At 38.3% G+C, this 15,185-nt stretch overlaps 2 protein-coding genes across 3 annotated transcripts in view; one reads left to right on the forward strand and one right to left on the reverse strand.

Moving 5' to 3' along the window:
- srpra (SRP receptor subunit alpha) overlaps nt 1-8,180 on the forward strand; it is a 33,504-nt gene extending 25,324 nt beyond the window's left edge. The window contains exons 13-15 of the mRNA XM_039764088.1: nt 1,881-2,044; nt 4,620-4,718; nt 7,206-8,180. Of these exons, the coding sequence (XP_039620022.1) occupies nt 1,881-2,044; nt 4,620-4,718; nt 7,206-7,334 (392 nt within the window). The 3' untranslated portion in view covers nt 7,335-8,180. The remainder of the gene's footprint in view (nt 1-1,880; nt 2,045-4,619; nt 4,719-7,205) is intronic.
- fam118b (family with sequence similarity 118 member B) overlaps nt 8,169-15,185 on the reverse strand; it is a 33,412-nt gene continuing 26,395 nt past the window's right edge. For both annotated transcript variants that reach the window (XM_039764087.1, XM_039764086.1), the window contains exons 4-8: nt 14,514-14,741; nt 13,810-13,938; nt 12,659-12,956; nt 11,655-11,705; nt 8,169-8,878 (exon numbers count right to left, since the gene is read on the reverse strand). In XM_039764087.1, the coding sequence (XP_039620021.1) occupies nt 8,865-8,878; nt 11,655-11,705; nt 12,659-12,956; nt 13,810-13,938; nt 14,514-14,741 (720 nt within the window). In that variant the 3' untranslated portion in view covers nt 8,169-8,864. The remainder of the gene's footprint in view (nt 8,879-11,654; nt 11,706-12,658; nt 12,957-13,809; nt 13,939-14,513; nt 14,742-15,185) is intronic.

A 15,185-nucleotide genomic window follows, 5' to 3' on the forward strand; every position in this document is an offset into this window, starting at 1 on the left:
CTACTCCAGTTCCTGTATTGTGTCCAGTGTTTCTAGATTAAGTGTGTTTGATAATGGATGAGCTGAAGGATGGATCACCAGAAGGGGGTTGCACAGAGTCATGACTCACCATTGTATTCAATGGGAAAGGGGTGCAAACACTTAGCTAAAAGTCTGATGATGGGTCGCCATGGAATTTCGAGTAAGTTACATAGCTGCGCTATAACTGTCAGCCCTGATTTCCCAAGGGGAACCCTCGATGAAACCCTTGCCGGGATAACTGCTGCCAGTGAATCCCCAATGGGATTACTATCAGTGGTAGTTTTGTGTCTTGGTGACGCTAAGATGGACAATATTGGGTTGTGAGGAAAACAAAGTTAAAGAAACACTGACATTAAGAAACATAATACTGCATGGGGAAGTTTAAATATTTGCCTTGTGCAACTTTTTACTTTTACTTGTCCTCTGCAGCTCAGTGTGTGTCACATTTATTTTAAAATATGCCCGAATTGCATATGAAAACAGATGGACTTGGACCCTGGTTAACTACCCTCCAACATAAGTGGGTGGTTTCCCACTAATACAGGGTTACAAACTACAAACGAAGTGCTAGCGTGAAAGGACCGGAGTTCCCGCTTCTGATTTCGGGGAAGATGGAAAGATCCCTTCTTGAAAAGCATTACTAGCCTCCCGTTTTATGTCATCTGAAGCCTATGTCACATTTTCTGTCGTAGCCTTCATTTACATAATCTTAGCGAGTCGGGGGCATTCTGATGCGTACAATTGTGAAGCTGGTCACGTAGTGTGACAAACCCCACTACTCCCCCCGATAAAATCTAACAGGTTTGATTCTGTCTTTGGTCAGAGAGGCTGACTGGGTGTGCAGGAGAGCTGACAACCAATGAATGCTCATCCAGAAGTACAATGCACAGAATGTAGTGACAAGGAATAAAGAATGTGAGTTTTGAATGTCACAGATTGATAGAAGAGAGGCTCATCTGTCTGGGGTCACGCGTTTTTCATTCTGTTACGTATGTATGTTAAAAAATATAAGTTAAGATGGCTGCTGAACTTGATGCAGCCGTTAACCCTTTGCGCAGCACGCAATTGGCTTTCGGTAAAAGCAGCAAGCACACCTGGGCTGGAAGATCAGGGCTTGACTGGTAAATGTGAATGGGCTGTGATTTTATTTTTTTCAGTTGTGTACTTTCTCATATATGATGTATAGGCAGAATATTGTAATCGTCCAAAAACTTGAATCTCGAACGTTTTAGACCTCCCTGAGTCCGAAAATACTATTTTTGGAATTATGTCTGTCTCTCCGTCTGTCTGTCTGTGTGTGTGTGTGTGTAAACACGATAACTTGAGTACGCTTTCACTTTGATCAACCAAATTTTGCATACAAGTATTGGGTACAAAACGTAGATTTCTATCAACTTTTGACCTATTTCTGGTAACTGGAAGTGGTACGTTACCTTTTATTCATGCAGCTGCAGAGTCTGATTTATTCAACTTTACTTTTATAATAATTGTTTGATATATTATTAATTTGATTTGATTTATTGTTGCTGGTTCTTTAATGTACATAATATAAAAATCTACTCATTGTCTTGCTGTTTACTCCTCAAATGTCCATCCCCATATCTGAGTATACAAGAAAGTCTAGGGGAGACCATTCCTGATTTTTTTGAAATGTTGCAGTGACGAGATCGGAGACTGCGGTTGGTAAACCTGCCATACCCCAAGATAAAAATATAATGTGACCTCGGTTTTAGTTGACAGCAGTTTTCTGAAGTTACTTTTGCATTGGCTTTGAAATATTAAGCAGGACAAAATTGATTTCTGCTGAAAGAACCAAAGTGGGATTTGTGTTTTACATTAGTGCTTCTTTTGTTTTTCAGCCCGGAACCAAAATTTTGATGTGGTTTTAGTTGACACTGCTGGCCGTATGCAAGATAACGGTCCATTGATGAATGCGCTGGCTAAGCTGATTGCAGTCAACATGCCAGACTTGGTTCTGTTTGTGGGTGAAGCACTGGTGGGAAATGAGGCAGTGGATCAGTTGGTAAGTGTTGATTCTTTTTATTTTTAGTTTTTTTCCTCCTAGTGGAGTGTGCCTCCCTTTTTCATGTTCGAAATCAGCAGAAAAAAAAAAAATACCATATATACTCGCGTTTAAGTTTTCCTGTGGATAAGTCGGGTTTGATTTTTACCTTATAACTTCGGCATTTTATAATGTCAGTCGTATAAGTCGAATGTCAGAAACTCGCGCTATTTGTCCAGGAGATTGTGATATTCTAATGCCCAGCTGAGAAAGTAACCACGGGGCCTTTTTTTATCTCTGTGTATTGTGCCTACGTGACCACAGGGTAATACCCGAACTATTTCGAAGCAACGTTTGCACTGTGTTGTGCTTTTTTTTTTTTTTTTGTATCTCACACACCATTATCTTAAGAGCCTCCCTTATCTACGATGGAGCGTTCGATCAGATTTGTAACTGCGCTGCTGCAACAAAATTCAATGTGTCTAAGAAACTGGTGTGAGATTGGAGGAAGCAAGAAGATTAAAAAAAAGTGTCACATTTTTGAACTGGCGTACAAATTGGGGTCTTTTTTTTTTTTTTGATCGATTTTTCAGGTTTTATTTGCCTTTTGGGCCAAACACTCTTAACACATTTTGGCCAGGTTAGTGCACCACATACACTTTTTTTTGTTTTTTATTTATGTGCTACATGTCTTTAATAGGTGGCACAGTAATACAGTGGTTTGCACACTTTATTCCGATCCTGCTCCCGGTGGTCTCTGTTCAGCTCCTGTCCGCCTGACATCTGTTTTCACTTTTTCTTACCAAATCCCCACAGATGTTAATGGTCGGATAACGTTTGTCAGTTTTCTAATAGGCCCCATGAGTGTGAGTGACGGTGTGTTCATGAGGGGCCTTGATCTTCTGGGGGCCCTGCACTGGAGGAGAGTAAATAAATGTTGCAGTGCTTGCCCGGTTTCCCATCATTCTCTTTATAGGCACTAGAAAACACACAGACCTCTGGTCCTCAGGTGAAGGTTTTTCATATACTGAAAAGCTCACCAGTTCCATTCACATTCTTTTGTTTTCAGGATGAAGAAAAAAAAAATAAAAAAAGGCTTCACGTTGAGCAGCACATCACCAATGTAACATTCTAAAGTAGTGCTCATCAACCAAACATCGCTATAAGAACATAAACGCAAAGTTTGCGTATTGGCAGAAGTTGTCTCTGCTCTTGCTGACATACATTTCTTTGTCGTTGTTGGTTTTGCATTCTGTAGCATGGAGTATGTGTGGCATGTCGATGAGCCATCGACAGCAGCAAAGGTCATGGTGTAAGTGCAGCCCACAATACCTGTGAAGTTGATCACGTAATGCCCACAATGTCAGTTACAAAATGCCCCATTACACTATGGTTAAGATTTGGGTTGTGGCAGAGTTATCTGATTTGGAGGCCGTTTTGTGACTGACGTTCTGGGCGTTAAGTGACCAATGTCATATGTGGGCTGCAGTTAGACCCATTTTGTTTGCACAATCATTTGTCTGTCCTTGTCGCTCAGCAGGTGGTGCTTCTGGTCTTCCGTTTCTTCTTATGAGTGGTCTCAGCAATGCACTGTAAGCTCAGCAGATGTTGCCCCTTTTCCTTTTTGCCATGTTGTCCTCTTGAGCCGTTTGCAATAATAGACTCAAATCCTGCTAACTTCATGGAGGAGACCAAGACCCTCATTTTTTTAGTTTTTTTTAGTTTACCAGCGTGTATCACATTATAAGCTTTCGATCAAGATTAAGGTTCTGTTCCCAGTGGCTTGTTATTGATTTTGTAACAGACGGACACAATCCTTAGCATTTTATATTTACACTTGCCACAGTAGCTGTCAAAGACATTTCGCAAATTTGTTAATTATTCTACTATATTTTGCCCTACATAGACCGTCTAAACCTTTTTTCTATGTTTGGGTGTGTGAATGTCACTTCACTGGTGCTCCATCTCTTGAGCATGTTCCCGTGAGGCCCATTTCTCAGATGCTCCCATTATTTTCTCGCCTCCTGTCGTCTTTGAAGGCGACTCTCTCGGCGTGCTCATGCTCCTTTACTCCTCCTTGTGTGTCTCACACTCAGCTCTTTTATTGTGTCAACAAAGCCAAACTGACCAATCAGATTGCTTACAGGGACTGGACACACAGACCTTCATTTTGTTTTATTATGTAATAGATACAGAATAGATTCCTCTTTTTCCTGAAGGATAAATATATGCCTTACAGACTTATGAGCTGCTTCGCGTGTCCTTTTTATCATAAACAGAGTTTCAGTGAAGCTTATGCTGTCATTTCTTTTATAATAGAGTAAATATTGTGCAGGATTTAATTAAACTGTATCCTTATTTTGTGCAGATGTGCCTAAACAAAATGACAATAATGAGCATTTTAAAATGTCTGAAAAGATAAATAGTACAATTATAAAGTCCTAAACTTTTGATTATAAGAATTGACATTTGGTACAAAGATCTTGCCATGTCAAAGCTGTGAATGTTTACAACATAAAAGGTAGTTACAACCGAGTTGGGATTCAGCTGGAGCCTTGGACTGCCATTAACGCGATTATTTTTTCTCCCCTCATAGGTAAAATTTAATCAAGCGCTGGCCGACCACTCAATGTCTGATAAACCACGTCTGATTGATGGCATTGTCCTCACAAAGTTTGATGCCATTGAAGACAAGGTATGTCTGAAGTGGAGAGTTCCATAATTTATGTCTGACATTTCTGAAAATCCATCTGCCTATGGAATTCTTTTCTGTCCATTCAGAGGATTGTCAGGGTCCTGTGGGTATCGCATGGAAATTCTGCCCTGTCTTTGTGTAGTATCACTGCATGCTCCCAACCTTTGAGTAGTGGTTGTGTTTCTGTATTGCTAGGGTTCTCTTCTTTTGCGTTCCAAGTTAAAGAATACATTTGCTATTCTACAAGTTGAAGTTGTTTCTTCACAGTCATGGCATATATTAATTTGCCACATTAAAAAAGTAAAATCTGATTTTTTTTATATATCTCTACTAAAAAAAAATCTTGGGACGAGACAAGACTTTTTTCTGGCAATGAGACGTGATCTTTTGAAGAGAGACACTTTCACGTCCTGCAAGATGATCAAATCACGTCATACTTATAACTTTTGGAAGCAAGTCCTGTGATACACATGCAGAGCAGGTTAGAGATAATGGAAGTAGGAATTCTAAAGTCTCAAAAAAATGAGAGTAAAGATCACATTAGCACTAACAAATGGAAACTAGTACTTGGTGAAATAATGGAACAGTGAAAAGAGATCGAATAGTGTTTGAGGATGTCTGGGGGAGAAGAGAGACAAGAGGACAGCTGCTGTACAAGCTTTTAAATGTTTGAAGTGCCGCACGGGATGCAGATCATGCGGCACGGCGGCAGCAGCAAGACAGCAGCTGATCAAGCAAAGTGGAGGTTAAATAAGTAAACTTTGTTTCCCATTGAATCACCATTTAAGAGGGGGTTTCGGAGAAGCGACCATGTCTCCTTGGGGTGTGTTTAGCCTCACTCTTAACAACGGCACACAGCATGGGGTGGCAAGACTCCTAGTATAGATTAAAAAACTAGTTTGCTCTTGTGCTTTAAGGGAGATATAATATAAGAAAGAACACTTGAAGCTTAATGAACACATCTATTTTGAAGCAATAAAGGCTTTGATTTAAGAAACTGTACTTTCTGTACATTTGTCTGTTCAGTTACAAGCATCCACAACCCCATATACATGTCGCTTCAGGCTGCAGAACTCTTTCCTCAACTGTTCTATTCTACCTTGGACTAATAACAAGTAGTGCTTGGCAGAGTCTGATATTGCATGCAGAGTAGTCAGTGTACCCAGAAATCATCAGCCAAGCTATGAGGCAGTGACTCTGCACACGTGTAATCAAATCATATTTTCCCATGCTATGCAAGTGAATTGAAAACAAATCTATTTTTTTTTTTTAAATTATGCAATGATGCAGATGTACTGAATAACGCGTTACAATGTGCTTTCAAATGTGTGTCTGTCTAAATCCCCTCCCCCACCCACTTCTTGCATTTCTTCTGTTCTGTTGTTTCACATAGCCAACACATCAGGTCAGCATGGTGCGTGATTGGGATGTGTGCACATAAACATCTCATTGTATATTTTGCACAATAAACATATCTGAACTGAACTCATTGCAATGCCTTGAGGTTTTTGTAAAAGCCCTGACATTTTAAAAGAGCTAAGACAATCAACTCATCAATACTAACCTAATACGGCTAACCGACACCCAAAGTTATTCAGTGACCCTTGTGTGTCATGTGCATGCAGAATCAAAAAAAATAATAGATAAAAAGAGAGATTATGCGATAGAGCTGAACTACAATAAAGCAGACTGCCACTTATCAAATGTTATAGCGCATGTTGAGTAATCATTTGGCTTTATTTTGGTGATTACTATCACAGGGGCAGCAAACCACATGTGGGTAATAACTTGAGGAACAGCTCTTGGCAGTGGCTTTTCCAAGTAAAGCCACTCTACTGAGGCTAACATGTTGCTGCAGAGGGAGACGAGTAGTTGAGGTTGGGTGCACAGTGATGTTGTTGACCCCCTAAAATGACACAGACACACTTTTTTTTTTTTTGCAGTACATTTACAATCTTGAGATGCAAATTAATACCAAACCACATTCTTTAGTTGTAAAATTGACATTCTCTGAGTTTCAAGTGTTTTGTTTTAATTTTTAGACCCTGTCCCCCATTCACTTTGATTTTAAAACGCAAGAATACACTTAGTGTAATTTAGATATTTAAAAAAAAAAAAAAAACTGCTTCATTTTAGAACACTATTTCATGTGGCAAATTAATACATACTATGATTTTAAAGAAATAACTGCATAGTGGCACAGTGGTTATCTGTACTACCTCAGTGCCCTATTGTCCTCGCTTCAGGTGGTCTGATTCATTCCATGTGCTCCAGTTTTCCTCCCACCTTTACAAAGATGTTGATGTCTTTGGTTCATTGGCGAGTCTTAATCGATGGGGCCAAGCATTCGATGGGTGGTTTCTGCCTTGAAGTCGGTGCTGCCCAGATTGGCTTCAACCCATAACTCTGACTTGATTAATGCTGGTTGCAGAGATAAGGATTGTAATTATTTTTTCTTTTTTCTACCACCTTCTTTCTATCTTCCAGGTGGGAGCTGCTATTTCAATGACATACATCACTGGACAGCCCATAGTATTTGTTGGAACAGGGCAGACCTACAGTGACCTGCGCAGTCTAAATGCCAAGGCCGTGGTCAGTGCATTGATGAAGGCTTAAATCACAGCTTTGAAAGGAAGTACCATCATGTATAGTTTAAAATGACATTTAGCTGCAGCACCACACGTTATTTCAAGCAGAAGCACCTGGCACAGTAGCATTGCTATTGTAGTAGAAGGGGGGGAAAAAAAAAATGTTGCTTCAAACCATTTAAATTTCTTACATCTCGTATGAATGCGACAGCCTCGCCAGCTTGCCTTGGTTATTAAATAAGCAGGCTGACGTCTGCATCTGTTAAATCCCTTTAGATCTTTTACCAGAAGCAGTGGCTTGACTTGTGTGCTGCCATTTCCTTTCAGTCATTATGATCATAAGAACAGACTGTGCAGCTTGTCTCACACATTTGCCCCATACTGTGCTTTTTCCACATATTGCATTGCTGCCACGCAGGCAGTGACTCTTTGCTGCATTCCTTAACATTACCACAGTGCCTACTGCTGCAGATTTCAGGAGATAATCAGATTAACTTTGAAGTGACTCATCCTCATCAAGAAATCCAGTCCTCCATTTTGATGTGCACTTGCCATGCTTTGTAAATTCACTATGAAGTTGGCATAGCAGCCATGCAGGTATACAGTGGGTGATGAATGGTTGTTCTGCAGTGAATTGCCTGCTGCTGTTCCTATTTTATTTATTAATGTTAATTCATTTCCCAAACACATTTTTAATGGCCAAGTCGTCTCTTGATTATGCTGTGGTGCAATTTGAGATTTGGCAACTGTATGGCAGAGGTAAAAAAAATTAAATGTAAGAATTTACCACTCTTGTTAAATAAAGCTGCTATGCCAGTCAGTGTGCTGCTTATTTTCCAAAATAAAAGACTTGTTACACAAGTGCCAAAAGTAACGTATTTATTAGTAAGAAGTCTGTAAACAGTGCACTGCTATGCATAAAAATACACTTCTCGGACGCTCAGAATGACTACTTTTAAAGACTGGCATCTCCAACATCTTACGTGATTAACCCTTCATTGTGCTTCACTTCTCATTGCATCCATAATGGCTAACACGGTACAACACCCTATTACCACCCACATTTTATTGGCCAGAGACAGGGTTTATAATGATGGTCAGCTGGGGTTACTGATGGTCCTTAGGATCTTGTTTCAAGCCAGTTTTCTCCCCTTTGACCTTGATAAGATCCAACTTAAACCAGTGTGCAATTCTGGATATTTACCAACACTTCCTAAATACTGAGGAGCCCTGGCCCCATCTGCAGTCTTAATGTGGGTGAAGCCTGCCATTTTTAGTACCATGTACAGATGAGGCAGAGGTCTTCAGTTTCCTGCAGTGCAACTTGTCTGAGGGGCTGTATGGCATTGTCATCATGCACAGGAAACAAATTAACAATATTTGCAGAATATTTCATTAAATTTGATAATTCTGGTGCTGTATCTGGTACTTATTGTAGGGCTTAATCACATACGCACACCCGCCTCTTTGGTCTCTCCAGTGTGCTGTCCCTTCTGAAGCTGGCATCAGTCCTCTAAGATTGAAAAAGCAGGTATGCTACTGCCAGGAAACTTTCTTGTCATGTGTGACAGTCTGTAAGGAAAAAGGGTGAACATTAGACGAGGAGGTGCATACTTGGGTTGTGTATTTAAGGCCAGTTTCAGTGGACAGGGGGCACTGTGACCAAAACTATTCAGCTACATACATTACTTGTGCCTTGCAACTAAATACCCATATGTAAAAACTGAAAATAGATTTCTGCACCTTGGCATTTCTGTGTAAAAATGATAAACCTTAAGTGTGACTCGGGGACGGGTGGAATGATCTCATAAAATGGGACAGCATTCTTCTGTGCTCTATTGGATGATTAAAAAAAAAAACATTTCAATATGTTCTGCCACACTATGGTAACTTCATCAATATTCATTAGTAGGGCACCGCTGTCTACCAAAACATGGTTTACAGCATTTCGTTAAAACTAAATGAAACCGAATCATTAGTTGTATCGATTGACCGTGATAACAATGTGAACTGGTCATCAGACATTGAAATTGATCAATACAGCACTGTATGACCGGTGAATTCAGGTAGATGCATGCCAAAAAGGTAAAACGATTATGATCAAGTAGAAGAACAAGCAAGATGGTAACCGTCTAAACACTGTTTACAGTGACAGTGTAAAAAGACACATCTCTCCTACTGTAGTTGTGTTGATATTTTGGTATTTACAGGTTTGTTACAGAACATTTTTTGGGGTGGGGGGGGGAATCATTTGGTTTGTTGTTTTTGGGTGTAAACATAACACTAAGGAGCTTAAGCGGCATGTGTAGTTCATTACCCTGCGATGCACTGGCAGTCTGTCCAGGGATTGTTACTGGCTTGTTGCTGATGATGGTCCCCAGGTCCCCACATTGGAGAGAAGCAGGTTCAGAAAATGGATATTTATTTTTTATTTATATAAAAAACCCATATACAAATAGATAATTTAAAAAAAGAAAAAAGTTGATTAAGAAACAAACCACAACTCTGTATTGGTATCAAAGCTGTCAGCCTCAACACATTGTGGACGTTTTTATACATACATGTGTATACCCCATGAGTATGTATGTATGGATCTCTGAACCACAATGTAATACAGGGGTATCCAACTTGGCTGCAGGTTTTTAATTCTAACCATCTTCTTAATTAGTGAAATGTTTTTGCTACCGATTAAGTTGTTTTGCCTTAATGAATAGCTAAACAATAATGGAGATACAAAACAAGCCGGCACATGACCAACTAACCTGATGGTAAAGGCGATACACATGTATATGCTGTATATAAAAGTATTTTTTAGTGGAGTGTTCTTTTAAGGAGGTTAGTCAGTACATATATAAACCATTATTTTTAAAATATCACAGCATACAAGGGAAATTCCTAACAAATGGATGATGGTAAAGATATTACTATCAGGCTGGTCCAAATGATTACAGGCCAGAAAGTTTAACGTGCATCATGGATAGACGGATGAAAAACACAAGTATAATGTCAAGAACAGATGTATTAGTAAACAAGTCTAAAAGAATTCCAGTATACTTGTGACATACAATGAGGAAACAACAAAAGCACATGTTACAAGAAAGGCATTGCAGCGCTACAGAAAGTTCTGATAAGAGCAACTAGACTGATTATACTGATGAAGAAAGGCTGAGGAAGTTCATCATTTGCTTAAACTAAAAGGGTTAATTGTGTAGTGACAAAGTTTTTAAAATTATTAAAAAAAATTAGTTCAGTAGATTCCAGATTACATTAAAATTATGGAACCTCTTTTGGGGTAAGTTTCATACAAATGTTAAGTTTCCCCTCCCACACAGAGAACCACAGACATGGTTGGGATTTCAAGGACTTTCAAGACTTGATGTCTTTTTAGAAAAATGTGGCTAAATGGCCTGTTCTCATCATTATTGTTCTAATTATACATTTAACTTGGGCCTTCCCATGACAAACATTCCACAATATAAATACAGAAATATTGGACAGTATGCACCTGCATCAGTTTATCTACTCATAATATGAAATAATAATAGTCTTACACTTACTGGAGCGGAGGGGCCTGGAACCTATCCTGGCAGAATTATACACCACGACCCACAGTCTGGCACACAGTGCGAATTTGAAATCATCAGTTAGTTAATGTAACACTAGTCTTAGGGAAGAAACCCCTTGCAGACAAGAGGAGAATGTACATATTCCACTTGGATAAAGATTCAAACCCAGGATACGAAGTTCCATTGTTCTGGTTAATCAATTCTCAATTATGCACAGGGGCATTTAAAGAACTAGATTTTGCATTCCCTTGTTTCAGTCCCATCTACCAATGCCATAGGAACTTACTGTAAAATTATCTATACTTCAAATTTCAGTGCATTTTTAATCTCATATTTTATAGACGTAGACTGCACAACACAGAAAAAAATTGTACAAGGAAATACAGGGGAACAAGACAAAAGTTCACAGCCACTGCATTTCAATGAGTTACAGTTAGTGGTTATCTCTAAGGTCTCCCTCCAGTTTAAGAGCCATGTGTCAACTTTCCCACCAAACCTCATTTCTGCAGCAAGGACCTAGAGTCTTTACTAGCAATAATGAATAGGAAGCCACCAGAAATGCAACACCAGGCCAGGAAGAGATGTATAATTCAGAAAATCAAATAACTGAAACAATGACAACTGTGACAAAAACTAAGCAGAAGAAACAGACAGTAGCATCTCTCTCATCACCAAAATGAGCCAAAATATCAAGACTATAAATTATCCTGAAGAAACAAAATCAATTATTTGTTTTTCAGTGTCAAGCTCTAGGAAAAATAGCAAAGACATGAAAAGGTTACCTTCAATGGAACTTCTATTTGAATCAAATCCATTCTGGATATCATCATTACCTGCATAAAACAGTGAAATACGGTGCATTTAAAAATTACAATTATTTATATATACCAATAACACAACAACATGTTAAATATAAATGTGTGCCTTTTTAGTAGATCAACAAAGGCCAAGATTTTATCATCTTAGTGATGCATATGACCAGGACCACTAAAATCTATGTTTTGACATACATTCGAACAATGATGACATCAATATTAATCAGCCTCCAGCCTCAATCAAAAATCTTTCCACTCAAAAGAGCGACCAAGGACAAGCCTAACTCTGGGAAATGTTGCCAGGACAGTACAGAGTATACTGTAATCCTGAGAAAAGCGCTATATAAATGTAATGAATTATTATTATTATCTAAAAGTTAAGGGGGCTAAATTTGGCTATGTGGAGAGATGATGGCATCCTTGATACATAAATCAGGCTAAGAGAGACACTATTCGATATTATACGGCCAGCTCCACTCAAAGCTGTAACAAATGCTTTTAATAATATAAAGTTGCATTGCTTTATAGCACATACTGCTGATGAGACATTATCACATTTGCAATCAAGAATTTTGTCAATTTAAAATTTCTACAAATGCCTAATGCAGTCCGGTATGAGTAAGTGTGGGTGTTTCCATATCTAAACATGTCCTGTGGTAAAATGGCTTACCCATAAAGGGTTGGTTCCTGCTTTGCATCTTATGCTGTCAAGACAGGCTCAGAGTTGGGTTTGGGGGGGGAGATACATGTGCAATACAATTCTACCTGTACCTGTATTCTTCACTGACAATTATGTGACGTCCTCAGAGACATACTGAATGTGGCAAGAATCAAATAGTAGCCTTTTCATTATTTTCAGGTCAACATATTGGTCATTCTACCCAATTATTTTTTTTCCTAAACATTAAAAGACAGTAGTTTGTTTATTCTGCTGTTCAATTTAATATAGTATTATATTTTTCCATACACACCCCATCCATTGCCAGCACTGCCCCGTGTGCAAATCTCGTTGGCCAGTCTTTCGAAGTATTCAGGCAAGTCAGCATATTCATTGCCATAGGAGATAACTTTAATTCCCTTATCCAGCATATTGTCTCGTAATTTCTTGAACTCTCCAACATCTTCTCGCCGTACCAGCATAAAGTGTTCCAGGTCAGATTTGTGTTTTACAGCCTCTAGAAACAATGCCTGAAACGTGGTATCATCCACTGTGCGTCCACAGCCCAGGAAAACAAAAGATTTGGTTTCATAGAGCTTCTGGATCTCCCGCTGCTCATTAAAACAGAGAGCACATTTATATTTTAATGCGATTTCCCAATATGCCAAGCTTTCAACTTTCAAACCTGAGCCAGAAAGTGAATCATTTCTGCTTACTTTTACTGTTGTGTCAAATGTGCAGGGTATGCACAACACTAAACTTGCATGTAGAATTAATTAAAGCTAAAAAAAATCAAACATCAATATTTAGAGCACAATCAGGAAATGTTCCAGCTTGTAGTAGACAATTGCAAACAATGTCAAATTTGTGTTACTATGGTGGACTTAAAAGCAAGGGGCTAAACACATGAACTCATTTCTTTTAGGGTAATTCTGCCAGAATTACTTTTATGGGTGCTTATTTACAGTGGAATATCTACATTTTAGGAAATGCCTCTCAAAGCAGCGTGGCTATCTAATGAATATAAATTAACTGGATAATAAATTATCTTTTCCCTTAGTTCAATGTATCAGTTTTTTTTTTTGTTTTTTTTTTGACTCTCAACAGAAAACACCAAGGACTTGACATACTCACACATTAATTATCATGAGCTAAGAAATTAATCAATTAGTCAAATTCAATACTGTATAGACTACTAAAGGAATAATTCAGCTGTATATCATGTCAACCATGGGAAATACAATTACAATAAAGTACAAAGAAGGCCTAAAAACAGTTAAACATTCCTAGCCAATCAATGGATGAAAGTGTGTAGCTGGCCTTTCTATTACAGGTTGTTTGAATAAGGAAATGCCAAAGAGAGAGACAACCATTGTCCAGTCCTAGACCATTGTAACGGTCTCAGACATTGTAGACAGTGACACCAACATCTTTTCCACCGGCTGAGGACTACCATCATCTTACCATAACCTCTGTGTTTCGCAGCACATTCTGATAACCTGCAGGATGAAGAACTATCCCACAGGGGTTAGTATAAACACCATGAATGTGTAGCACGCTTAGCCTCCTCTTTTCTTGGGCCCACTCTAACACCTAGAGAGAGAGAGAAAAAGTTAAAAACATATTTACTAAGGCAAATTACGTTTGGAATACGTACACATGTTGTACACACATTGACAAAAATATTCCCTTAATTGATGCCACTATTTATCATTCACCCTTATACATATAAATACAGTACTGTAGAATACCTATTGAACAATTTCAAATATCCAAATTTTTGGTTTAATAACTTGACCCACAACACATTTTCTCCTTTCCTTATGTTACAAGAATATTACTTCTAAATAAAACTAAAATTATAAAACTACAAGTATGCTTTAGCAAGTATCCCAACCTCTTAAAACTAGGAATAAAATTAGAATAACCAAGTGCTAAATAAAAAAATAATCACATAGCTTAATTGAAATGTCTGGAATTTCATTGACAACTAAAATGAGCATATTTCAAAGTGTGCGTAAACATTCAGTGTACATAATCACAGATATAAAAAGAGGCTTAAAATAAAATAAATAAAAAGGAATGGGTCACATCTAGCACAGCCCAAACGGGTCTCAATTCTGAATGCAAAATAAGAAACTACAAACCAGAAAAGAAAAAATGCCAACCTTTTTCTCATCAGTAAGGTCGAGGGATTCCAATTTGGTGCCTTGATGGGCAGCATAGATCTCTAACAGGTTGTCAAAGTTAGTAGTAAGAACAAGTGATCCACTCTCCATTAGCTGCAAGACGGAACGGAGCAAGTGTTTCCCAGCATGCTCCATCTTAGACTCAAGATCATCAAACACTTCGTACAAACAGTCTTTAAAAAATGTAGAACGGACATTCCCTGTACGCTGTAAGGAGGAAGGGAGGGGAAAATAAAGAGCAACTTCACTAAACTATACATTCCCACAAGGAAATTTTTTAAATACAGTAATTAAATGATGAAAAAAATGGTAATGTGTAATAAAAGCCTTTCCCCAGTAAATTATTGTAGTTGCTTTGCAACTCTTGCTTGGGAATATTTCAAACTAAACCTAGTTGTTTTAAATATTACTTTCAAAATAATGGACTGTATAAAATTTAAATGTTATGTAAAATGAATGCAGAAAACAGTTGGTTATTCAAATGTGTGGGCAGGATTTCATACTGTGCTGCAAAATCAATAGTGCTGGCAAACTTCGCAATCAATGTCAGGTTTCTCAAAGATGCATACAAAGCTAAATAAAGGAAACAAATGGCTAAAAACATTTATCACCGATCTTTTCAAAGCCTGCTACATATTTGAATGGTGAAAC

Source organism: Polypterus senegalus, chromosome 9 (assembly GCF_016835505.1).
Source record: "Polypterus senegalus isolate Bchr_013 chromosome 9, ASM1683550v1, whole genome shotgun sequence".
In the NCBI taxonomy this organism is placed as follows: Eukaryota; Metazoa; Chordata; class Cladistia; order Polypteriformes; family Polypteridae; genus Polypterus; species Polypterus senegalus.